This window comes from Curcuma longa, chromosome 1 (assembly GCF_044706935.1).
Source record: "Curcuma longa cultivar G26 ecotype Majalengka, Jawa Barat chromosome 1, ITB_CL_G26_1.1, whole genome shotgun sequence".
Lineage (NCBI taxonomy): Eukaryota > Viridiplantae > Streptophyta > Magnoliopsida > Zingiberales > Zingiberaceae > Curcuma > Curcuma longa.
Window position 1 is genome coordinate 15,348,294 of NC_133861.1, and position 26,495 is coordinate 15,374,788.

The following is a 26,495-nucleotide window of genomic DNA, read 5'->3' on the forward strand; positions in this document are numbered from 1 at the left end:
TATCTTCGGCCTTCAAGACAAAGTAAAGACAAAGTAATAACATGTCAAACTCAAACAAGCACCAAAGAATCGAAGTTACAAAATTATAGTTCACTCTGTGGTTGATGATATGTCACAGAACAATCCCTCGAAAATTCACGAGGCAAATAAACTTTCAAAATTGGAGCTTTTGCTGATACCTCAACTTTGTTCCCGTATTGAAGAGGACGAGTTACATGACAACCATCAACATATATGACACCTTCTTGAGTATACCAATCGATGAGCATTACTTGTTCAGGCTTCACAAATCCCTGCAACAGCGGAACTTCCGCAACTCTGGGTGAGATGGGCTCTCTCACCATGTATTGAAGATCTTGGCTCGAAATCGGCATGGGGATACCTCCAGCAGAAAGGATGGCAGCTGTTGATCCTGCAGCGGTCGAGATCCTGAGGCCACTTGATCGGGAGCTAACTAAGCTTGAGCTTGTCCTGTCGTCTTCAATTCTGAAAGAAGAATCAAATATCTTTATTTCCAAAAGACATCTAGTAAAGGCTCAGACTTGAGGGAAGATTTGTACCTGAATGAGAACCGAGATACTGTTGCTGGGCAAGGGTGCGCAACAAGAATGTCATTTAGAGCATAAGTTGGAAACAGATTTCCATTTACGTGAATGGATATTCTTGCGAGCTCTGAAGGCTGTTTGCGACCCTCAAGGACATCATCTAATACCTTTGTAAAAATAGAATAGAGGTAATGAGTATGAAGATGAGAAACCGAAGGAACACTCGACTAAGCAATTGCCGATCATAATCAAATACTACAAATGAGAATTTGCAAATCATCAATAAACAAACTTGAATTCTAATCTTGTATAAAAGTAGAAGTTCTGGATGTTGCCTGCTCAAAGTTTTTTGCAGTTGCAGCACAAAGATAACCTGTACTTCTTGTCGCGTCAAATGTATCGCTTAGCTCATTAACCTGAGAATGAAAAATAAGTTTTGCGACAAAGCTTTTGACATTGACAAGAATGACCATGTATGGAAATTTCAACTGCCCAAACAATTAAAAGGACCAGAAACAAGTGACCTCTTCAACTTGAGTGGGATCTGAATTGACACCTAGTACTGGAATGGAGTCATCCAAAAAGTGACTAGCTCGTAAAAGAGTGCCATCTCCGCCAATTGTGATCACAAGATCTACATGACGAATTGGACGACACAAATTATCCCGTGTGACTGGTTCCCACTCGACGTATTTGCTTTGTAGTACATCCTGACAGAATCTGATTGTATCCTTATGTACCTTACATCTGCTATTCAAATAACTTATAATCTGCAAGACATCCAAAATGAATAATGTGATAGACCGTGCAAGTATGTGCAAAGCAACATCTGTAATAACATGAAATACTATTTTCACACATGTATGGTCCATGAAACCGCAAGAGCCTTGTGATGCTATCATTTACTTTCATAATGACAAAACATATATCAAAAAGGGATTAAATCAATTTGTGCACCAGACTATCAAATTATTAAAGTAGATTAGCTAACAAAGTCCAATATGATTTTTTTTCCCAGCTTTGATCTTTTTTGACCACCAAATAAGATTCCAAACACTGCCTGCCCTAAGCGATCTCGAAGGGAAGTAAATCACGGGAGACTTCGTCCTGGTCCTGGCCCATTGCATAAGGAGGTGAGACAACCAGCGGTCCATTCTGTACCTATTGGAAATCGATCCCTAGACCTTATTGTGGCAGCTCCCATGCAGATAGTGGTCACACATGATACTTGACAAAGACAAACTCGGCAAAGAGGAACAAATAGTTATTATTTGGAATCTCCAAGTGAGAAGATCATTTATGTAGTTTTAGCATGCTATAGGTGCTAACAGCATTTGGACATTAGAAGACTACAAAAGTTAGAGGAAGCATAAAGCAGAAATCATAATGTTAGACATGTAAGCAAAGCGCCTTGAGTGGTAACCAGATTGATGCATGCATGTTAGTATATGCTTATCTAATAGAGCTGATGCCAATATGTTTAGACTACAGGAAATTTTTACAATTAAATACACAAGCTCCAAACAAAAATGATAAAGTATGAGATTAAAAAACAATAAAAGGTAAGATAATAGGTGGGTTATAAGTAAAATAAAACAAAACCAAAAAATTCCAGTGAATTAGTGGCTGTAAATCAAATAGGCTAGCTTTGATATTTATAAAAAGTAGGTTCACAAAGTCAAATGAGGCTTCCAGATTATTGTTGAACTACTTACTTCATAATTTGTTGTGACAAAAGACATCCTTACATTCTAGCATAAAACATTAAGAATTTTCATGTACAAATGAACAACATGGCAATGTTCAGAGAGTAATCATCTGAAGATCCTAAAGATCACGTGCTTGAGTTCACTGAGGTACAACATGTACATCCTGGCGTTAAAAAATATCCACCATTTGATATCTTATAGCAGTGCCAACAGTAATTAATTGGTGTCATCAAAATAAGCTTCTTAGCGTCTAGCTCAATGGGATCTAGCAATCATTAGATTCTACTTATGAGTTAGCACATTAGTTTAGCAATATGCAAGAGCTCTTTATATTTGCCTGCCAAAAGACAGGATGAACAAGAGAAACATAATATACAAATGACACAAAGATTCTTGTGAAACTTAGAAAATTGCCCCAGAATATATTTAATCCCTGACCCATGGTGTATTTAGAAGTTACAAAATTAAGGTGAAATACTAATAGTGATATGAATCTATGAAATAGAAATTTAAAGTCTCTTTTAGATTTCATCCCACTAATAGCAGTCAAAATTAGCGTAAGTGTGAAAGAAAGCTTGTCTTTGTCTTCAATGATAGAGGAATATGTCTCACAAAAATAACACATCCAGGACTTGGGTGAGTTCAGTATTCAATTCTTTTTAATGAAAAAAGCGATAAATTTTGACCACATGACCAAGGAACAATGCCACACAGATATACCATCTCAAATTCTACTGAAAATATAGCAAAAAAACCAGCCCTGAGTATTAAGTATCTATGACACACCAGCTTGAGTTAACGTAACAAATCATAGGTTAACAGGGAAAAATTCAACATTTGATGACTTTTTTAAGAACCTAAAATTGAATGTTATAGCATTTCTCCATGAGTCCGCGAGAATTCCTTTCTAAAAAGGCTAAAATGCTTCGACTTTGATTTTTATACAAACACCGTTTCATCCTCAGAAACCATCAACTAACTCAAACTCCCGGTGATGGATAAAGAAGCAGAAAAAGAAAAAAAAGGTAAAAAAAAAAAAAAAGTGTAGGAACGTCAGTTTATCACCATACAAGATTACACCAAGAGTTTAGCATAATATGCTTTATAAATAAAAAACAGGACCAATGAGCAACTTTCATAATATTATCACGACAATCGTCAGCTAACTGTAATACAAGGAAGACAGATTTTCAACTTCAAATCCTCAACACTCATCAACTATATCACCAACCAGCATCACCCAAACTTGCGTCAAGAATACCCGAATATCATTTGTTTAGCATCATATGATCGGTCCAAATTAAGGGCAAACCTAATATAAAAATATCTCCATGCAGTCTGTTGCTATGTAAGGCGTCGATTTTTCATTTCCCAGAGGTACATGATTCACCACCATACCAAACACTCAAATAAGTTAGCAAAGAAGAGCGAGAGGAGAAGCACCTTAGGGTTGAGGGAAGAAGGAAACGAGGAGGAGGAAGCGGAGGAGGAGGGAAGCATGCTGGGCCTTGGCGGGTAGACGTCGAGAGGCTTCAGCAGGAGCAGTACACGGCGCCTCGCCATTGTTGGGCCCGAGCGACTGACGGCGTCGAGGGAGTCGGCGAGGTACCCGGAAACAGAAGGGTTCGGCTTCGGTTCATGGGTTCATTCCCGCAGCAGCCAGCAATCCGCTCTGAACCCGGTCGAAATTTATTGTTTATTTGTTATTTTATTTTTTTATCTTTGATAACCTAATTTCTCACTTCTTGCAAGAGCTGGAGGCCTCGTTTAGTCAAACAGAGCTAACCCGCCCGTTGTGTTGACATCTTGTCTCTAGTTGACTTCAATCTGGTTGACCAACCAAACCTTACGTTGACCTATGCTATATATTTGATCTCGTTAGATACATGGCTTTGTTAAACTTTGAGAAGTTGATATTGAAAACTAAGATTACATCACGCTGACCGACGACATATGGGGACACAACAAGCACACGTACATCAACTACCAGGAAAATAACTGACTTAACCGACGCCTCTTCATTGACTAGCAGATGATCACAACAACAACAACAACAACAACAACAACAGTTAATGTATTGTCAGCTCACCGAGCCCCGACTTCCATGACTGAACGGCTGTGGCATTAGGGCTTCACGGCTGGCCGTCCTCCTCCGACGACTCCGCTGCCGCCGGGAAAAGGAGCATTCCCGATGATGGGGACGGTCCCGAAGCCAGGTGCGCTGAAGCCCAACTGAGGACCCATGGGGTTGCCGTAGAAGCCTCCGTAGCCAAAGAAATTTTGAGGCTTGTAGTTCTCTGCAGCCTTGCTCTTGATGTCCCTTCCTTCGAGGCATGAAATAGAGGTGGCAAAAATGAGAGCCAGCAGCAAGAGAGGTTTAACACTGAACTCCATGATCAGGGATGCTGATGATGTTTGGAGAGTGAGGCAATTTATAGGAGATCGAGGAGAGGGGGAGGGATGGGCACTTGGGATGGCTTCATTAAAGTGCAGTAAATAGAGAGCAGTGAAAATGTAGATGAAGTTTTAACGTGTGGTCTTTATTACCAGAGCTGTTGGTTGGCATGTGATTCCACTTCAATTACTTCTTTTTCCACTTCAATGCTGCTGCATTCATGGCTCTGCCAAGTTTGCAAGGCTTGCTGGAGGGAAACAGAAAGATTCAAAGAGCCTAGATATGAATTCAATCTTGTATTTGGGAGAGCAGCTAGAGAAATAAAGGTAGTGTTTTTTTAGAATTTTGGGACCAAATTTAATTTAGTATTTGTTCGATTAGATATCCATATATATATATAAATTTTATATAAAAAAATAACACTAAGTACTTTTGTATATATATAAAAGCAAAAATCAAGAAGATATTTCTTTTTGTTAAATTGTGAGGCATCTCATTTTAATTTTTTTATCAAATATCAAAAGGATATCTTACCCTCAATGTAAAATAACATAATTATCCTCCCATACTATTTTTATTATTATCTCATGTATATTTTTCATTTAAATCCTAAATCAATGGGATACCTATATAACAGAAATTATAATTATTATATATATGTCATAATTACAACTATAACATTGTAACAATTATAAAATTATATAATTGTTACAATATAAAAAATAATCTTAAAAAACAAAAAATCTTGAGAGTCTTAGGAAAATCTTTAAACCATATTTTTTCAAGTTTAAGACTAGACGATTATGGATCACACCCAATAATAAATATAGATTTTTGAACAAGCTTTAATTTAATATATTATACGTCCTTGTGATTCAATTCTAGATAAAAATTATAATCATTCAAAATTTATTTAACATTCACATTTATAGCAGCTACAAAACTATAATTATTATAACTATGCGACAACTCAATTATAATAGCTATGAAATCACATCTCCGATTCAATAGCGCCGATGAGTTATTAATGAATACCAGAAACTCAACTGATGAGACAGATGAAGAAACTTTTGTATAAAGCCTGTGAATCAATAACGATATCTAAAAACTGAAGGAATGAATCAATTGCTGCATCACATTGGAACAATGCAACTCATTTATTGATCTACATTCGGGATTCATCAGTTAACTATATTTTAACTGTACTGTTCGCCATTTGATCTATAAACTAATCGCATTTACTTGTAAAAAAGACATAAATGAATCATATCTGGCCGTTGATTCATGATTCAAGTATTAATTGAATACAGTGCACTCTTTCCTGATCTGGCCCTGCATACCAGTCTTCACACCAACCCTACCAAGCTTTATCATCGATCCAGCAAAGGCACTAAAGAAGCTGGTTTGATTGGCTGCAAACTTCTGGACGACAGACCTTGATAGGTGATTTATAAACAACACTTCGTCTGAGGTAAACAACCCTTCGCCGTTCAGTAAGTTCTTGTAGTAGACATTGTCGAAGATTGTTGGGGTGTAGGGATCCATGTTGATTGCAATGGTTGGATCGACATTAGGTGGGCACGCTTGCTTTAGCAGACGTGCGTATGCAATATTGAATGATGGATCCATTGAAGATGATGAACTAAATGAATAAAGACGTTTCCTGAAACGGCTACAATGGGAGAAGCCAACTGTGTGAGCCCCTGAAAGGGTGATCATGTCATAGGTTGTGAGGTTGTTAATCCTGAAGAGGCTGGAGAGAAGGTTGAGGTTGAATTCAGGACCAGGCAGACGGCCAGCAACTCGTGTAGCCTGAGAAATAAGCCCATCGCGTCTGCCAAGCTCCACGATGAAGTTTGGGCCACCAGACTAGCAACAAAAATTTATTCCATTACAAAGATTCATAAATGGTAATTGCAAGCGTGCAAGGAGTAACAAGTAGAATGAGCTTACAAGTACTATTACATCCCTTGCAGCAATTGCTAGGATATCTGCACAGGATACAACACCGGGGCATTGTGCTTCCACAGCCTGCTTGGCCTTGATGACAGTGTCGAAACCATCACCAGCAAGCGAGAGATTGTCAGGGGCATCCTTTTCAGCATCCCCTCTTGGTGAAGCTATCATAACTGATGCATCACAACCCTGAATATTCAACAGATATGATTAGTCTCCTTGGATAATTTTACCATATCACACACTTCACTTTTTTTTTTAATCAAATCACAGCCCATTATTGATTTTACCAACTGATTTGAATTTTAACTCAAAGTTGACTTCTTTGTGTCCCTTTGCACCTAAAATGTTTTTTTATTCTTACATCCTAGTAAATGATTTCAAAATCAGCTTACACGAGTTAAACATGGGCAGCATGGTCACAAGTTAGCTTTCCAAATCAACTTGCGAAGTGATTATCACTCCAAATCAACTTGTTTGAGGTCATTTGCACCCACAAGCTGATTTGGAAGTCGACTTGTCACATGTTTTTCACACAAAATCAACTTGTTTGAATTCCTTTGTATCTAAAATGCACTTTCGGATCCACACATCCTAACAGCATATAAACATAAGGGGAGGTGACTTGGAAAAAAAAACAAATTAGTAGGGGAATGATTTGGTAAAGAAAACAATTAAACGTTGCGAGTTCTAATAACTCCCTGCTATACTTGGTTCCCTTGACAGTTTTTTATATTTCTGCTTAAACAGTTGGGGCAAATTTGAGCAATTAGATACTCAAATTGCCAGGTGATCTAACTGTCCTCATGACTTGGATAGGGGTCAGGGCTTGCATGGTTGCCACAAAGAGGTTGCCTTAAATACAACTTTGAGGATTCTTATAGCAGGTTTACTTACTTTGAAAACGAAATTATTGATTGGGACTTGTAACATGATGTGAATAAAGAAATCTTTGCGTGGGCAAAGACTAAATTGTACTTGAATCCAACGTTTAGCTAATTTCATTAAGAACATTATTTTCAATCTTTCACAAAGTCAACATAGTCATTCAGCTAGTCTGTCAACAGGAATTTCCGAAAGTTATTCATTGGATAACTATTTGAAGAATATGACAAGTTACTACTGCATTTGTCTTATCTGATATAGATCAGCAAGCCTTTACCTTAAGCCAAATCTTGATATTAGAGAAAGACCAATAAATGAATGGGATCCCAACCAAAAGTAAGTCATCAATCACGATGAAAAATCAAGAACTATCCTTTTCCTAATGTTCAAAGATTGAAAATAAAATCAATAAACCTCAATTCTGATCCAACTGCTAAATCAGTGTTGCATAAATTCCAATTTAGTTTTCTTCCAAACATAGGCAATTCAGCATGAAAGGGCACATTTTTCTTTACACAACACAGACAAAGTCACGAGCAGATATTAAATAAGGCAACTCAGACATTGAAGGCATTCTATCTTCTACCCTGTGCTTTTACCAATCGCTTCAGGAGTATTTTTTTTTCAACCGCCTACTTCTCTACGTATTCTTGTCTCAAAATCATCAACTTGTTAAAAATCTGGAAGGTTAAAGAGCATGTGACCTAATTTGTGAAAAAAATCCGATCCAGAACCTACCCAACCACAAGTTCATGAATCGTAACTTACAATTGGGATCTGCATTTTATACAAAGAATAAAGAAGAAAGGGAAAGGGAACAGAAGAAAATAAGACGAAAGGAATACTCTGGGACTCACCTCCACAAAGCAATCGTGGAAGAAGAGCCGGAGTGTGGCAGGCACCGTGACGAATGTCTCGCGCACCTTCTTGGCGACTGCCTTCCTCACTATCGACTCCACATTGGGGCAGCTAGACTTGTAGAACTGTGGCCTGAGGTGAACCGCTTCGCTCCCCGCCACTGCAACGAACAGGATCAGAAACCCTAGAACCGACCTCCTCCGGAGCGCCGCGGCCATGGATTCCAGCTTGCCGCCTGGCCTTTCCAGCTGTCATGCGAGCATCAATGAGAAGCAGCAGGCGGGCTTTGAAAGTGATGGCGGGGTGCAGCGTCAGCGAGGTCAAAAAGAAGAGGCATCGATGGCAGTTAAAGTGGGAGTGGTCCCTCGGACAGGGTAATTAAGAGCTGTTTACCTCGAGGGACGGACAGATTTTTTGGCAGAGAGCGGATGGAAACAAGAGTGGTTAATGACTAAACTACCCCTACGCTCTTCCTCTGTTCCAGAAAATCATTGAATTGGTTGCTTGACGCATCAGACACCAAAGGCAAACCGACACTCGTGACCACGGACAACAATGACCAAATGTCCTTCTGAACCCGGTTCAATCGCCACTCGCATTCATGAAGCACGTGCGACTGGGTGCTGACGGTGCAAAGGCTCTTGCAAAGTTGTCTATAAAATGGGCTCCGATGACTGGAAACCGTCGGTCTTTTCCGTGAGTGGATTCGTCGCGGGACAGCCGGCGATCTTTCGATCGCTGTCGGAGGAGAGGAGCACGATAGAAAGGAAGCTTATGGTGAAAATCGAAGCTTTAGGGTTTGGATCTAGAGGAAGCGTCCTTCACTCGGTTTCTTTCTTTGTCTTCCCTAATCGGTCGCGTTGGATCAAGACGTCACCGCGTACGCTGGACGCGAGGAAGATCTCTCTTTCTAGCTAGGTTGATGGAAGGAAAAGCTGAAGTTGGGTTTGTTTTTCTTGGGAGACGATCCTTGGTCTAGGTTTCAATCGGGATACTCGCATTTCCATTCAAATCTTTCAAAGTATCATAGATGTTTGATCGAGCTGATTAATGAATCTCAGTATCTTATAATTTGCTTGTTTTGCATATTAGACGAGGATAGAAAGGAATGGAGCAATTTACATAGGCGACGAGGTCTCAACCTCTTAACAACGCGAAGTTAACTTTTTCACCAGGGAGCAACGCAAGGTCCTCTCAAGATAAGTGTAGCTATATCTTATCGAAAAAAAAGATTTTGCTCGTCTTGAGCATCTCTAAATTGCGATGTCTCATTTGCTCTTTCTTAGAGATGATTATCACTGTTCCCTTCTTTATGTAGTAGCATCACTTCATTAATTGAGACCAACGTTTATGCACTTGCTGTGTCATAATCATATATTTTGTGCCTCATCTTTTGTATTTGCATCACAATGTACCTTCATATGCATGTCCGTCTTTGATGTCTACCTCTATCTTGACAATATTAGTCTCTATGTGCTTTCAAGCTGAACATTTTAAAGGTCTTTTAAGCACTTAATACACACAAGGAATTGAAGTTTTAAAAGTTTATTTTGGTAACATCTACACTTTGGGAGAATTAGTCTTTAAAGGTGGTAATTGTCCTGTTTAGGGTGTTAGGAGAATTTTGATAGAACTTTAGTTAACTTGGCTGTTTTCAATTTTGTTAGCTTATTTATCACCTAGTTTGGTTTAGTCCTTCTAAAGGTAGGATTAGCTCTCCTTAATTGTTTTTAATTTACTTTCAATTTTGGTTAGGATGAAGCCTATAGAAGAGATGCAATTTTCATTTAGTTTTTCATTTTTATAAAATGGTTGTGAAAATCCTTTCTTCTAATTTGTAGCAGATAGTTAGTGCTTTTTATTTTATCAACTCTACATTATGTGAGTTAAAAAAAGAACGCAATCAAAAGATGTTGGACATCTGGATTGACCGTTGTATACACTTTCCGATTTACTCTGATGATTCAGAAAGAAGAATTTTCTGTAGAGAAATTCGAACTGATCACTCCCAGAGATTGAGTCCAAAGACTGATTTGAATTTATCATTTTTTATTCAGCTTACTGCTGCCTTGTTATATTTTTATGTATTTAGGTAAATAATAAAATATAACTAATTCTGTTTGAATTTAATTTAATTTAATTTCTGCTATGCGGTGAGGTGAGATCATACGAAGACGGATCAGAACCGCAGCGGAACAAATTCCCCGGCTCGATTATGATGACATTTTAGTTGTGCACCACGACGGGACCACGCTACCGTTTGTATGCGTATCGCATTGCTCGCCTCCGCTTTCGCTGAGTCCTTCGTCCCAACCAAAACCCTCCGCCGCCTCCGCCTCTGCTACGCATCCTCCTTTCCCATGGCTGCCTCCGAGGAATCGCTCCGACTAGCGCTTGCTGAGAAGCAGGTCGCTGTCGATGCCCAGGCCGAGGCCGTACGCGCCCTCAAGACTCGCCCCGGCGCCGCCAAGCCCGAAATCGACGCCGCTGTCGAATCTCTCAAGGCCCTCAAGGTGGAGGCCGGAGCCGCAGCCAGACAGCTCCAAGCCGCTGTCAGTAGAAATGGCAACGCGTCAGCCGGCGGCGGCAGGGAGGCGTTCCGCCAGGCTGTTGTCAACACGCTCGAAAGACGGCTCTTTTACATCCCCTCCTTCAAGATCTATCGCGGCGTCGCTGGCCTTTATGACTACGGCCCTCCTGGCTGCGCCGTCAAGTCTAACGTGCTCACCTTCTGGCGCCAGGTAAATAATCGTTCTTCTACGTAATTATATTCGCTATCTGTCTATATTTAGGTATATGTACGTTGATGGAGTATATACCATGTAGAATTATGGTCGTCTGACTGAAATTTAAAAGGAAAATTAGTAGAACAGCTGTTCTATTTGATCTTTGTGTAACAATAAAGCGACGTTCAAATCTTTTTTGTATGTTATGATAGAATTCATAAATCTAGAACTAATTTAAATTTATTTGTTTCTTTTTTGCAAGATTTCCTATAGGCTTAGACTTGTATAGATTACTATTTTTTGGTTATCTTTCTTCTCTGCTATACACATTGTTTGCGCATCTATTGTTTTTATGACTATCAGTTGCAGGATTAAGTATCTTTTTTCACTCTAAGTATCGAAGTTCAAGGTTTGTTGTTCTCTGAATTTACCTCGTTTCTTTTTTTCTTTTCATTGTAGCATTTTGTCCTAGAAGAGAATATGTTGGAGGTTGACTGCCCCTGTGTCACGCCTGAAGTTGTTCTCAAGGCATCTGGACATGTTGATAAATTCACTGATCTGATGGTAAAGGATGAGAAAACAGGCACTTGTTATCGAGCTGACCACTTACTCAAGGACTACTGCAAAGAGAAGCTCGAGAAGGATCTCACATTATCAGCTGAGAAAGCTGCAGAGCTTAAGCATGTTCTAGCAATGTTAGATGATTTCTCTGCAGAGGAATTAGGTGCGAAGCTTAAAGATTACGGGATCACAGCACCAGACACCAAAAACACACTTTCTGATCCTTACCCCTTTAATCTCATGTTTCAGACTTCCATTGGCCCATCTGGTCTTTTGCCCGGGTCAGATGACTTTTAAATAATTACAGATTAACATTTGATTAAAAGTTAATTAATAATTCTCAGTATCTTGTTAATGTGTATCGTGTGTTTATAGATATATGAGGCCAGAAACTGCTCAGGGGATCTTTGTGAACTTCAAGGACTTGTACTATTATAATGGTAATAAGCTTCCATTTGCAGCAGCTCAGATTGGTCAAGCATTTAGAAATGAGGTTCGTTATTATTGCATTATTTTCTCTTTCCATCTGGATATAGGAACTTTAGTACATGAGATTAACTTATTGCCGATCATTGTTGTGTTGAAAGTGAATACTTGTGATATTTTTATCAACTTCTGAAATTTATTCTTTTACAAGGAATTTCATACTGGATTTTCATATAATTATTAGTCCCATTATAGAAGAACTAATCTGAAATCAGTGACTTCAGCATTGGGACACTGGCTCCCTGATCAGCTAATCACTTTTTGGAATGCGGAGCTACTTTCTAACCCCCAATAACGATATCATCACTGAGAAATGCTAGTCTTAAAAATGACGATCGTGATTAATCATTTAAGTTTATAATAGCCACATTATTTTTTGCACTATATTTGCTATTCTTAGCAAATGGGAGGTTGCAAAACATTTTGTTAAGGAATCTATGAACTTTTTGAAATTGAACTTTCCATATCAACATTTTCAATTTTCAGATATGAGGACATGTATCTTCAGAATGTTAATCAGTAAAACACTGTTTCTAACATTTTTGAATAAATGAATTAGAAGAATAATAATATCCAGTCCTTTCACAAATAGTTAAACCAAGATGAAAGACATTTTTCAAAAATGTAAAGAAAAAGTTATTTTGTCATACTTTTGTTGAGAAAAAAAAACAACTAAATGAAACCAGATGAATTAAGTCTTACATGAAAATGAACAGACATTCTTTAAATTCACTTTTGAAATGTAGGTTGCTTTAACGGAATACATCACGTCACATTTTGTTGATGTATCACTTAATTCCTAGTAAGTTAGTCTCTACTTTTCATTGATTGTCTTCCTTCATTTTCATCCTTATAAATACAAAAGAGTTTAAAATGTGTTTTTGGTCATGGCGTAAGTTATTAAAATGGTTGTCATCTCGAACCATTCGTAAACATTGCAGATTTCACCTCGGCAAGGTCTTCTCAGAGTCCGTGAATTTACATTAGCAGAGATTGAGCATTTTGTGGATCCAGAAGACAAGTCGCATCCAAAATTCATTGATGTTGCTAACTTGGAGTTTTTGATGTTCCCTAGAAAGGAGCAAATGACAGGGGAATCAGCAATACCCATTATACTTGGTGAGGCAGTTTCCAAGGTTGGTTCTTTGCCTATGTTCTTTCCACTCTTCTCCTTCTCTATGTTTTTACTGCTATGGCTGTTGAGTCTCTTTGGAAATTGTTTATACTTGTTAGGGAATTGTTAACAATGAAACACTTGGCTACTTTATTGGGAGGGTGTACCTCTTTCTAACACGCCTTGGAATCAATAAAGAACGATTACGTTTCAGGCAGCATTTGCCAAATGAGATGGCTCACTATGCAGCTGACTGTTGGGATGCAGAGATTGAATGTTCTTATGGCTGGATTGAATGTGTTGGAATTGCTGATAGATCTGCATATGATTTACGAGCTCATTCGGTGAGATGGAAACTTTTATCACCCCATTTGCATTTAGTATTCAGATACTGTACTTTTATTTTAAAACCTTCACATTCTCTAAAAGCATTTCAGAACCAGGACACTGGAAAGGTACTAAAGATACAAAACGTGTCCAGTCAAACATGAAAAGAAACATCTTTCCTGCATTTAAATACATTTAGAAACTATATTTTTTACATGTAGTCTTTCCAGTTCATATCATGCTGAACTAAGTTAATTATCTAAATCTCCCTTCAGTTTTTGCCTTTTTGCCAAGCATCTGTTTAAATTGTTCCAAGTCATATTCCTATTGTCTCTTGTCATTGTACTATTGTCTGGCAAATATGCTCATTCTTGATATACTTTGTTATATCTAGAAACTATATGGACTGTTATTGAAATTAAATAATTCCATTTGATTAACAGGAAAAAAGTGGTGTCCCTTTGGTTGCTCATGAAAAATTCTCAGAACCTAGAGAGATAGAGGCAAGTTCCTATGTCTGACTATGCTCTGTAGTTTATTTCTGCGTTTGATCTATTCCTTGCCTGCAAATGTTATGTTGTTATTCATTCTTTCTCTATTTATTTATGGCTCCTTTTTCTCATTTTCTGATAGTGTCTGTTTCTGATCACTTTTAATTTTAGAAACTTGTTATTGTGCCGTCAAAAAAAGAACTTGGTCTCTCATTTAAGGGCAACCAAAAGATGGTGGTTGAAGCATTGGAGGTAAACTTGAGTTGCCCACTGAAACTGTCCTTGTACACTCATTGAATTTGTTATTTATTTATACGGCGCTATGACAGGCTATGAATGAAAAGGAAGCACTGGAAATGAAAGCTTCTTTGGAATCTAAAGGCGAGGTAGAGTTCTATGTTTGTACACTGGGGAAAGCTGTTGTCATAACAAAGAAAATGGTCACAATTAGCATTGAAAAGAAGAAGGAACATCAAAGGGTTTTCACACCCTCTGTTATTGAGCCGTCTTTTGGCATTGGACGGATAATATATTGTCTTTTTGAGCATTCTTTCTACACACGGCCAAGCAAATCAGAGGATGAACAACTAAATGTCTTCCGTTTTCCTCCTCTCGTGGCACCCATCAAATGCACTGTTTTCCCCCTAATTAAAACCGCAAAATTTGATGATGTTGCTAAAATCATAGCAAAATCTTTGACAGCAGCTGGGATTTCTCATATTATTGACATCACAGGTATGTATCCTTTTCTTTACAATTGGTATACGTTCTCGATGGATGATTCATACTGTGCGCTTTTATGTGATCTGTGAACTTTCATTGCACAGCAGAATGAATTGAGCATTTGTTCACTGGGTTTTTTACAGGCACATCTATCGGAAAACGGTATGCCAGGACCGATGAAATTGGCGTACCTTTTGCAGTAACTGTCGATTCAACTGATAGTGTGACGATCCGGGAAAGGGACAGCAAGGAGCAGATCCGTGTGAGCATCGATGAGGTAGCATCGGTGGTGAAAGAAGTGGCAGATGGGCAAAGCACCTGGTCTGATATTATGGGGAGGTATCCAGCTCATACCGCCGCGCAATCCAATGAGGAATGAACCATGCTGAATTCAACACATGGAATGTTAGCTTTTATTCCCACAAAGGGTTTGGAGCTTTCATTTTTACAGTTCAGTATTTCAATAATTGCATCAAAGACTTGACTAAATTTTGGATTATTTAATCATTTAACCCTGCTTATGTCATTTAAAAATTCTAATTATAGCGATCGACATGTAGCATTTTGAACTGTGGTTCCGTAACAGATAGATTGCATTACAGTTGAGTGTTTCAGGCTGTTTCAGCACAATGAGGCATCTCATTCTGCTTGGTGGTTGTTCATGTTTTAAATAAACATCATAGAGAAGCATAAAGGCAAATATATGGCTTCTTGTCTTCCTATTTTGTTTTGTTGGTGATGATCCGAATGAGAGATTATATTTTTTTAAAGGTGTAAGTTGATTTATAATATTTTAAAAATCTAATTGCTTTTTAAAACTGCTTGTCTTACCTATCTAATTAATTTTGGAGAAGAATGATCTTCCTCTTGTTTTGGCTCATTTTTTCATTAAAATGAACTCGTTTTAAAAAATAAATTTAGATTTATATTTTTTTAATGATTTATAACTAAAAATGGCATGTTTTGATAAATTGCACATCAATTTATTTATTTTTTAAAAACAATACATGAATCAATTTGGACGAAACTAAAAAAAAAGGAAAAAAAAAAAAAACCTTTCTTTTTTTTCTATTTAATTAATTTTATATCGTTTACACTCTCTACCTTCCTTTTGTCCCACTATTTATGAGGGGCCGTGGCGCCTCCTGCCCGCTCTGATCATTGCTATGCCCGCCCGTCCCTTGATTGCCTTCTTCTTTCGTTCTCTTCCTATTCCTCAATCGGATAGCCCTAGAAGAGCCCCAGCTGAATCCTTTCTCCGCAGATCTGTTTAAGCCAAATGCAAGGAGGAGGAAGAGGCGGCACAGGCGAGCTGCAGAGCAGCTGCCGGAGCAAGGATGTGATCCGGCTGGAGCGCGAATCCGTCATTCCCATCCTCAAGCCTAAGTTAGTCATGAAGCTCGCCGATCTCATTGGTGCTTCACTTCTTCTCTTTCTTTCTTAAATCTTACTCTCATCTAATGCGTGTGAATTACCTAGTTTGCAAGTGTTCGCGAGGTGCTTTTTCCCCTTTTGTTGATCTGCATTATAGGTCTGTTTGATGATGGAAAAAAAGAGTTTGAATCTCCATTATTCACGATGATCAACATATTTTGGACAATGGACTAAAATATGAGCAGAAATTAGGCATAACGATACGGGAGATATAACTCGATAGTGTTGGGTTTGATTGCTCTTGCAGAATGATATAGCCTGCTCTATGAATTATATGCTACACTACCTCCTAGTATAACTCCGTGTTCTATACTTTGTTTATATTTTATTTTCTAACTTGTTCATTATCCCCGCGATCTATTCAGCCACCTTGACATGATTTTCTCTCTCAGAGCACGGTTCTGATCGGACAGAATTTTTGAAGCTCTGTAAGAGAATTGAGTATACTATTAGAGCATGGTATCTTCTTCAGTTTGAAGACCTGATGGTATGTTACCAACAGTTACATATTGAGAAAATTGTTTTACAGGTTTTTTGTTAGTATCTCACGGATGCCCTATTATTATCCTCTTTTTATTCTTCATCCCATGACAATAATTAAGTGTTTAATTGATCAGTCTAAGCGTATCTACTTCAATATTGAAAGATAATTTTGTCATGTCAGCAACTGTATTCCCTGTTTGATCCTGTTCATGGTGACAAGAGATTGGAGCAGCAGAATTTAACATCTGAAGAAATTAGTATTCTTGAGCAAAATTTCTTGACATATTTCTTTCAGGTGAGTTGTAACTGTAAATCTCCATATGAAATGCATCAAGTTCATGATTATGTTATCTGTTAGATAGAGTACCTGAATTATTAAAACTAACACAATTGATAGCACCTTTGAACTTTTGAGCATTTAACATTATGAAATGCTTGCATATCATAAGATGTTTTATATTGACTTAGAAGTTGGTCATTAGCAACTTAAAGGAATTTGTTTTTCCTGTTAAAGATAATGGGTTGTTACAACTTAGTGAAGAATGATTTTATCACAAAGTATTCTTAGTTGGCTGATGTCAAGAGTAAAAGTTTGTGCATATATAACTGGAAACTTTCTTCCTCCTACCTTCTTAATGCTTTTAAATAGAAATGTAATCCTTAATTCGCTTAAGGAATATAAAGAATTGATCCAGTGGATTAGGTGATGCAATATAAGTAGTATACCTCAGTTGTTGATCATGTGACCATAGAGAGAAGAGACAAGAATAGGAGAAATTTTGTTGGCCATTAGGACTTGAGAAATTCTATTTATCCAATGATCTATCTTCACAATGTGGCAAATACCATACAAGCTTGTATAATAAAATCAGGCAAAAGAGACCAAGGTCAACTGAAACATCAAAATGAATAAACAATATACAAACCTAATCTGGTTTATTTATTTGGCCATTTATATTGTTTAAGAGTATTTAAATTTATGTTGTATCATATGAATTACCTAGATAAATCATGAACATCTAGTCAAGAAAATGTATTATTTTGTAATAGCTGTGTTATCTGACAATTCCTTGATACAAATGACATTTGATTCTACTTGATTCCAATATATTCTATTATCCTCATATTGAAATGTAGATAATGGAAAAGAGCAACTTCAAAATAGTAACTGACGAGGAGATTGATGTTGCACATAGTGGACAGTACTTGTTGAACCTACCAATCAAAGTCGATGAGTCCAAGGCCAGTAATGCATAGATTATGAAGAACATGCATTTTTTACACATCTTTGTTCAAACGGTTTTGCTCACAAATCAAACTGATATTGGTTAATGTAGCTCGACAAACATCTTTTATCAAGGTATTTTAAAGAGCACCATCATGACAATCTTCCAGAATTTTCAGATAAGGTATTACTATAGCTTTCTTGTTATGCGAACATGTGATGCTTCAGTTTCCTATTTTCCATTTTATTTCATGAACCTCTTGATTCTCTTTGGCAAAGACAGTATATCTTATTATATTCTGATCTGAATAACTGTTTTGGAGGAAATAATATGATACTTTTTTTTTGTTAAATATTGCCATTGTCTATCCAAATTTCAAATGTCATAGATTATACATCATAATTCATAGAAATCATTTACAAATTTTTGCTTCTCAGATGTGTAGTGCTATTTGAATAATCTTTGAATTTTGTATGGTTGCTTTACAGTTTATTTAAATTGCTTAATAGGGAGAAATGCCAATAATCTTGTTCGTTGTTCTCTATTGTATGTTTTTCATTTAGTTGTAGCATATGAATACATAGTTTTTTTTGGCATCTCACCTGGATGCTCCACAATGCAACTGGTAAGCTTTGAGTTCATTTCAAATGATCTACGTACATACTGGATCTATGCAAAAATGTGCCAGGGTTTTCTCTGATCATAGTTAGTAAAGGAGTTAATACAATCTGGTTAGTTTGCAGTTGCCATGTGTAATATATGAAAGGCCAGGTTCTTCAACCTGATTGACCAAATAAATGCTGCAAAGGGAACCTATAAAAACATAGGCATTCCTATCCAATCATAGGATAGGCAAATTCTTAACCTAAATTGATATACAACTCACTTTCAGGTGAATTCAGAGGGACACATACACAAGGGAAGGGAAAAGAGTTAATAAATTCCCATTTCCTTTAGAAGGACAGCGACAATAACAAACAAATGAACAATAGGTAGACTGGTATTCATGATCATCACCCAGATCTTAGGAGCACACATAGAGCATCATCAAAGGACTGCATCAAAGTAATCTGATAAAAAAACCTCCTGCACCCTGTTGCTTAAAGTTCCTAGCAATTGTTCATAGGGCCCAGCTACAGCCCTTGTTTATCCCAAAGAAAGGGCACATCTCATGGTTGTTGCTGCTTATGGCTGCTTGTCGAGGTCGCAATCAGCACTGCCTGGCACTTGGTTGCATTGGGTTTTTACATGCACCTGCTGCAATGGTATGTCATTGTGTGTGCTACCTTCTTATCAGTTATTGCAAGATTGCATATTGCTTGCGATGTTACAGCTTGTGGCGCTGGATGGGATTGAGAGCATTAGAGATGTTGGCATATTATTGTGAATAGTTGAGCATTTGAAAGCTAGTTGCTGTCATTTTGTTCAACAACTGTTTGCGAACGGTTAGCAGTGACTTTTGGAGTTGTTACTGAAAGTTGACATGAAATTTGTAGTGACAGTGAGATTATGAGTTCCATCCATTCAGAAAGATCTGGAGGTTAATCTCAACATATTATCACACTTCATATGATGACACAATGCATAATTCAACCACCTCTCTCTTCTGGTCCATTGGCTACTTGGTAGCATGAGGAAGAGGATCCCATTAGCATGAGGATCTGGGACATGAAGACAGCATCTTCTTTATGGTTCAACCTACGTTGGTTCCCTTAACACAAAATGGAGAGATTCAACCAACTTTGTAGTTTTAATATTTTTCTTGTGCATGCTGCTCTAGTGTTGGAGCATATATTGATTAGAAATGCTTTGAAAATCTTGGTAGTCTCTCATTTTTTGAATGTATATAATGAAAATTTATTTCACCAATTTTTAGCTCTTCCTATCATAAATTATTTTGTAAAAGTTAAATTCACCTTTTTTCCATCAGACACTCATGATTTTTTATTTGTTTCTGAAGTATGTAATATTTCGTCGTGGCATTGGAATAGATCAAACAACTGATTACTTTGTAATGGAGAAACTTGATATGATCATTTCCCGTATTTGGAGGTGGTTGCTTAAGAAAACAAGGTACTGATATTTTCTGTTCTTAATTCTTCCCTTGCTTAATTACCTTATGGTTTTGCTACTGCTGAAAATTGGTGCAGGTTACAATTGCTGTTTCCCAAAAGGAGAGACAAAAGGCCACAGAGTAATCCCAAAAAAACAGATGAACCTAATTCTGAAACAGAAGAGTTGTTTGTTGAACGAATTAGGATTGAAAACATGGAACTGAGGTAAAGTTTTCATATATATCATGATTGTTTTCTTTTTTTTCTTCTTTAACTTCATAGCTTTACTGCTGATGCTTGTTTTTCTTGCCTTTCCGTTGTCGGTTAAAGCATGCGAAATTTGTTTGGGAAGATTATGATACAGGAGCCTACTTTTGATAGGATGATTGTTGTCTATAGGTATGTCTACCTTTTCCTTTTCTGATTAATTTCAACCATACTCCACAGAGTATTGCTCCTAATTAAATTTGGTACACAAGATTTCTTTTGTTCCATTGTCATCCTTAAATTTACCTTAATGTTTTACTTTGGTGGGCAAATCTATTTCCCAGAGGAAGACATTTTGTTGGGATTCCCAATTAGCATAGTTTAATAGATCCAGTCAATTTCATACCTTTCTTGTTCTTCCTTTGTGTGCTTCTTTCTCTCTTATGCCTCCATCACCACCTTCGCTCAAGACAATGCCACCTTCGATCGCCATCAAAATCGCTTACTGTTGTTCTGGGATCCTTTGCTGCGAGAGCATGGCATCAAAACAGTTGGAACCCTCATTCCTATGTGAATGGCTAGGTGGCTGACCATACTGACAATGGTTAGTTTTGTGTCTACATAGTGGACATGAAGGGTGGATGGTGGAGTCTACAGCTGATGGGATGGGAAGGAGTGGGAGATAGAGTCAACAAGGAGAACAAAGAAATAAAGGAATCAAGGAGCATGAAATTTGATTGAGAAAATAAGAAAGAGGAATATGCAACTCCAAAATATGCTGATTAGGTCACCCTGTCACTTTCTGTCCCCCACTATCAAATTGATTTGCTGAAATGCCAGGATGAAACAAAAGGGTGACTTTGGAACAGATAAATTGTGTTCCAAATTGATAGAAGGGCATACCTTGAGTACCATTTTCCTAATTTACTCTTTCTTTTTCTATGAAATTCAGACTTGATCTTTGAAAAGAAAGCCCAGTCTCATGTTATGAAGTATAACCCTATGCATGGAAATGAATCTTTTAGCATCAGATTGACATCTAACCCCTTATGTGTAATGGAAATTATACAGACGAGCTGGTGACAAGAACAAGATGGACCGAGGAATTTTTGTGAAGCACTACAAGACTATACCTATGGCAGATATGGAACTAGTTTTGGTCAGCATTTTTTTTAGAAAAAAAAAAGAAGACGCTTGCATTTTTAGCGTCAAATTTCTGTTTTAACCAATATTTGATACATATTATTTTGTTTTGCAGCCTGAAAAGAAAAATCCAAGTTTAACACCTATGGATTGGGTCAAATTTATTGTTTCTGTCATAATTGGACTTGTATGTCTAAATAAATAACCAGTTGAATTCTCCACCAGAAATGATATTCAGATTGGATCCTGAATGTTGCAGGTTACTCTTGTTAGTTCTCTTGAAATGCCCAAAGCTGATATATGGGTTGTTATTGCTGTCCTCTCTGGTGTTGTTGGTTATTGTGCTAAGGTCTATTTTTCGTAAGCACTTCTTCAACTTTTACTCAAAATATGTTTTTTCTATGCTTCTTTTGGCACAAGGACATTAATTTGTATTGTACTTGAATTGTTTAGGATGAGACACAATTAGATTTTTTTTAAAACAATCATCATAATGCTTAAACACTAGGAATTATCTGATACACCTTTTGTACTTAATTTTTTTCCTTAATCTTGGCTTCGATATTGTTTGTATGATGACATTGATGCTTGTTTTTGTTTCAGTAAAGCATAATTAAATCAAGGAATGTTAAAAACTCGACTGAGTTTTTTTAATGCTGCCCTTATAATTTGCTTTTTATGTGAATGCCCATGCTGTTGGTATGGACTTTAGTCCAAAATCATTCTTGCATTTTTCTGTTAACTAAAGTAATTCAGCGCATAGGATCATTTGTTTTTTTTTCATTTCTCTCCTCTTTTTTTTTTATCTATTTTATGGTTAAAAATTATTTTCATTTTCTTTGCTACATATCCCATACAATATTAGCAGTTTTTGGACTAGCCAATCCTTTCTGCAAATGAGGCTTACTATCATGAAGTTGCTTTCATGTTCATGTTTTTCTATATTGCTTTAGTGATTGCTAAACAGCCATTATATTTGACCAAACTTCTGGATGGGATTTTGATTTTAAATTGTGGTTAATATCTTCTCCTGATTTATCAAATGCTAACTTCCATTTATGCTGCAGGTTTCAGCAAAACATGGAGACTTACAGAAACTTAATCACCCAGTCAATGTATGACAAACAATTGGATAGTGGGAGAGGCACACTATTACACTTGTGTGATGATGTGATCCAACAAGAAGTAGGTTCCATACACGAATCTTGATAACTTTTATTGATAGAACAATTGCATTTCTTTTGCTGATCAACGGAATTCTTGAACATATTTAGGTCAAAGAGGTTATAGTTTCTTATTTTATTTTGATGGAGCAAGGGAAGGCTACAATGCAGGTTCTATTTCTTTGCATAGTCGCATATTTCCATCTTTATGTCATACTGAATATCATAGTACAATTATATGAAATTTCAATATATTTGGATCTGCATGTAGGATCTTGACATTCGGTGTGAAGAGCTCATTGAGGAAGAATTCGGAATGAAATGCAATTTTGAGGTTCTAGATGCTGTCCAGAAGTTGGAGAGACTTGGAATTGTTGCTAGAGTAAGATTGCAAAATAACCACTTTTTCCTTTCTGAAAAAATTCTTATTTTTTTCAGTCAGTTAAAGCTCTGTCAAGCTTCTCTATGTCAAGTACCTGAGATGATTCTCTATGATCATCCAGGCAAACGTAGTAAATACAAACATTTTATTGGATATCGACTCCATTATGTTATGCATTAGACCTTGATCCGATCATTGATGTGGTGTATCCATTTGGTTGCAACTTCTATTTCAGGACTCTATCGGAAGGATTTTCTGCCTTCCACTGAAACGTGCCAATGAGATAATAGGTACCACTACAGAAGAGTTGGTAATAAAAGCCACTCAAAGTCCAGATTAATGCTTCTGGAGTAAGCTTCTCTCCTGATTCCATTTTTCAATATCATTTACCATATTCCATGTCATGATACTGGCCTCTTTGAAGATCCCAAACACATTGTTCTTGAATGTTTATTGCAGTCTTGGTCTTAGATTTTCTGAAAAGATTCCTTCATGGCGATTCACCCCATTGGAGGCACTTGTTGCTGGATTCCCATTGATGGATCTTACAGAAGTTGCAGGATATTCAAACTGTTTGTTGGTCTGTAGAGAACATTGTTGATTGAGGCATTCAGTTTCAATAAGGATTCCTTTATTAATAATTTTTTTTGTCATTAGAAATACAGTACACTAGTATTATCCCAACTTTTTTCTCTCTTAAAATATATTAAGAGTTTACTTGATTTGGCAAATTACACGGGAATCTGAAAGATGAATATGATAAATGTCATGGATATTATATCAAATAATAGGTGCATTAATTCTGTATTTTAATACGTATTGATATAATAAACGTAGATGCAATAATTTCATACACTATACATGGTATTTCATTACATTCCGCACCAAGTTTGTCTTTGGTGGTGCACTGAATTAGTAAACAGGTGTATATGTTTGTCAGTTCGTATTTCCCTGATGAACTTTGCTCATCGTGGACGTCAACAAAATGCAAACGAGTGACGCACCATCTTATCGACGATGACAAGTTGGATCGATGCTGGCAAGCGAAGAACAAAATTTGTGACTTGACGCGACACTCTTAATAGATCGATGCCGTGCGATGCAATCTGGCTTGGTGAGGGGTCATGCGATCGATCGAAATGTGCTGCAAACCTAGCTCTCGATCGACCAGGCAGGCACAGCAATTTTTTCGATCGAAAGCATCCCGTAGATAATGATTGATTCACATGGTCGAACAAATATTAATTTCCATGGATCTCAAACGCATTTCATTTATTCATTCTCTCCACTGATCGTGATTCGAGTCTCGAGAGTAGTAGTAATAGAACCGGCTTATTAATTTATACCAATTAATTAAAGATCACAAACCACACTGCAAATGAAACATGCATGAGCATGATCATATTTGATTATATATCGTTACGTACGTACATATATAGATGGATCGATCATAATCCTCTGGCGAGCATCTGCTGGTACTCCATTTCCTGGTACTGAAGCAATGCGACGCGGCTCTGAGATCGCAGCTGCTCGTAGAACCGCTTGATGAACTCCTCCGCCTCGTCGTCCACCTCCCCTCCTCCTCCCTCCTCTTCCTCCTCGTACTCCGACGAGTAGTCCACCACGCGGACGGAGGATGGGGATGAAGCGGACGGCAGCGGCGTGCGCTGCTCCCCCAGCGCTAGATCTCGGGACGACGACGATGACAGGAAGAAGTTTTCCGGCAGCGGGGAGTACTCGATCCTCGGCGGCACCACGGCGGCCCACGGAGTCGCGTCGTCGTCAGAGACGACGGCGTGCAGGCAGGGGAAGTAGCTGCGGCGGTGGCGCTTGCCGTGGTAAAAAACAGGGTAGTTGGGACTGTTGCTGCACGAGAACTCGTACTCCCGGCGGCCGAAGACGGTGGAGACATTCTTCCCCGGCGGGCGGTGGTGGTGGTGGCTTTGGAAGATGAGGCTGCGGCCGAGGGACTTGCCTCGCTTCATGAGGAGGTTCATCTCCATGGCCAGCCGTCGCCTGGACGCGAAACCTTTCCTCATCATGAAAAATGCTACTCGCAGATAATTCCAGAGCTTCTTGGCGGTGGCAGCGTGGGCATGGAGTTCCATAATCTCTCAACTAACAAGCTACGTACGCACAAGGGGTTGATTTCTGATCCCTGCGAGGTTAATTAAATAACCTCGCAGAAGACGAGAAAACCCCCACAGAGAAAGAAGAAAAAGTGGGCGGAGAAGGAAGTGACTTATAGAAGGAGAGGGAGGGAACTGGGGAGGATGCGGGCGGATCTTGTGAGAAGCTAGGTGGAGTGTGGAACGGTGCAACGGAGCGGTGGGAAATGATGACTGACATTGGAGAAGAAAAAGAAGAATTAAAGAAATTAAAGAAAGAAAGAAAGAAAATGAAGATATATACGTTCGCTTATTGGAAGAGGAGGGATGATATGAGCTAGGCGGAGCCGGAGTGGACCATGACAATAATGACTGAGTTTTCGTGGACAACGCCACTGCAACCACTGCACCGCGCGCGTCTCAGCAAAGCCTCCTCCCTCCCTCCCTCCCTCCCTCCTCCTCGCCAGGGAGCGCACGCATTCGCCGCTCCCACCGCGCCACCTCCGGAAAAGACAAAGCGAGATTTGAAATTCATTGAAGCCTACTTTGGACTTTGATTCTGATTTTTTTTTCTTTTTTCTCTTAAGTTACTGTAATTGTTTGAAATAATAATTATATATATATATATAAAAGAATTGATATTTTACCCGATTAAATTTACGTGACTGTGTATAATAAAAGATTTCTCGCCAATGTAGCTAATTCTGCAACTAAAAAAAATCCTAAACCCTCCCCCCCCCTGCCACCATGCACACACACGCGATCCTAATCCTAACCACCTGATCACTATCTCTCTACCGTTGCCTCTCTCTCTCTCTTATCACTGCCCCGAAAGAACCATCCGTCGTAGCCATCGTGGATCGGGATCAAGTGATGAGAGGGAGAGGCGACAACAGAGAGATCGAGATTGGGTGGTTAGAGTTAGGATCGTGTATGTGTGTGTGAGGGGAGGGGGGGGGGGAGGGATTTTAGGATTTTTTTAGTCGTAGAATTTGTCATGCTGGTGAAAAATTTCTAATCGCGCACGATTGCATAAATTTAATCGCGCAGGATATCAATTCTATATATCTATATATCATTAATTTGATGGAATATCTCTCTTGATACATCTTTTGAGTAAAATTTAAAAAAAATCTATAAAAGTTTATCATAAATTTTACTAAGAGCTCCTATTATTATTTTTATTATCCGAACATCTCATTTAAATTTGAAATGAGACAAATATTTTAAAAGTTAGGTGAACTTTTCTTATTTTATCGGGAACTACATTTCAATTTAACATTTCACTATTATTAACTAAATTTCATTCATGATTAAGGTTAACATGTGCAAGCAAATGGTGGCCCATATTTATAAATATAAAAACGAAAGAAATAAACTCCAAATTATGATAGAGAATTCTAATATTTTATTTCATAGGTCTTTGAGGGGCACCTACTATAAAAGTTCTTGGGAGCTACACATTTGACTAAGGAACATCATTCATATATAACACTTCATTTTTGGAGGATTTAAAAAA

The 26,495-nt window shown here is 37.9% G+C and overlaps 5 protein-coding genes across 6 annotated transcripts; 2 read left to right on the forward strand and 3 right to left on the reverse strand.

Moving 5' to 3' along the window:
- Window positions 1–76: 76 nt before the first annotated feature.
- Window positions 77–3,894, reverse strand: LOC141838924 (putative NADH kinase). 2 transcript variants are annotated; one of them, XM_074726561.1, is made up of 5 exons: window positions 3,698–3,894; window positions 1,070–1,315; window positions 881–961; window positions 561–712; window positions 77–486 (listed from the first exon to the last, which is right to left on the reverse strand). In XM_074726561.1, exons 1-5 carry the CDS (start codon window positions 3,815–3,817, stop codon window positions 84–86), a joined length of 1,002 nt encoding a protein of 333 aa, XP_074582662.1. In that variant the 5' UTR covers window positions 3,818–3,894; the 3' UTR covers window positions 77–83. The 2 variants fall into 2 exon arrangements, with proteins under 2 accessions (XP_074582662.1, XP_074582655.1); XM_074726554.1 differs by lacking the exon at window positions 3,698–3,894 and having other exon boundaries at window positions 1,070–1,534.
- Window positions 3,895–5,751: 1,857 nt separating this feature from the next.
- On the reverse strand, window positions 5,752–8,639 carry LOC141829939 (peroxidase 51-like). Its single transcript, XM_074717432.1, has 3 exons — window positions 8,348–8,639; window positions 6,603–6,794; window positions 5,752–6,518 (listed from the first exon to the last, which is right to left on the reverse strand). The coding sequence occupies exons 1-3, from the start codon at window positions 8,564–8,566 to the stop codon at window positions 5,946–5,948; spliced, it is 984 nt and encodes a 327-aa protein (XP_074573533.1). The 5' UTR covers window positions 8,567–8,639; the 3' UTR covers window positions 5,752–5,945.
- Window positions 8,640–10,510: 1,871 nt separating this feature from the next.
- Window positions 10,511–15,467, forward strand: LOC141829744 (glycine--tRNA ligase, mitochondrial 1-like). The gene is made up of 9 exons (XM_074717287.1): window positions 10,511–11,089; window positions 11,534–11,916; window positions 12,011–12,128; window positions 13,063–13,257; window positions 13,355–13,579; window positions 14,006–14,065; window positions 14,225–14,305; window positions 14,383–14,788; window positions 14,920–15,467. The coding sequence occupies exons 1-9, from the start codon at window positions 10,613–10,615 to the stop codon at window positions 15,153–15,155; spliced, it is 2,181 nt and encodes a 726-aa protein (XP_074573388.1). The 5' UTR covers window positions 10,511–10,612; the 3' UTR covers window positions 15,156–15,467.
- A 485-nt stretch (window positions 15,468–15,952) lies between these two features.
- On the forward strand, window positions 15,953–23,572 carry LOC141829843 (uncharacterized). Its single transcript, XM_074717361.1, has 16 exons — window positions 15,953–16,191; window positions 16,603–16,697; window positions 16,875–16,988; window positions 17,831–17,935; window positions 18,031–18,102; window positions 19,880–19,992; window positions 20,070–20,198; window positions 20,304–20,372; window positions 21,252–21,339; window positions 21,439–21,510; window positions 21,583–21,683; window positions 22,391–22,508; window positions 22,598–22,657; window positions 22,758–22,868; window positions 23,104–23,218; window positions 23,328–23,572. Exons 1-15 carry the CDS (start codon window positions 16,056–16,058, stop codon window positions 23,206–23,208), a joined length of 1,488 nt encoding a protein of 495 aa, XP_074573462.1. The 5' UTR covers window positions 15,953–16,055; the 3' UTR covers window positions 23,209–23,218; window positions 23,328–23,572.
- Window positions 23,573–24,200: 628 nt separating this feature from the next.
- On the reverse strand, window positions 24,201–25,084 carry LOC141848218 (uncharacterized). The gene has a single exon (XM_074736283.1). The coding sequence runs from the start codon at window positions 24,974–24,976 to the stop codon at window positions 24,317–24,319; it is 660 nt and encodes a 219-aa protein (XP_074592384.1). The 5' UTR covers window positions 24,977–25,084; the 3' UTR covers window positions 24,201–24,316.
- Window positions 25,085–26,495: the final 1,411 nt, after the last annotated feature.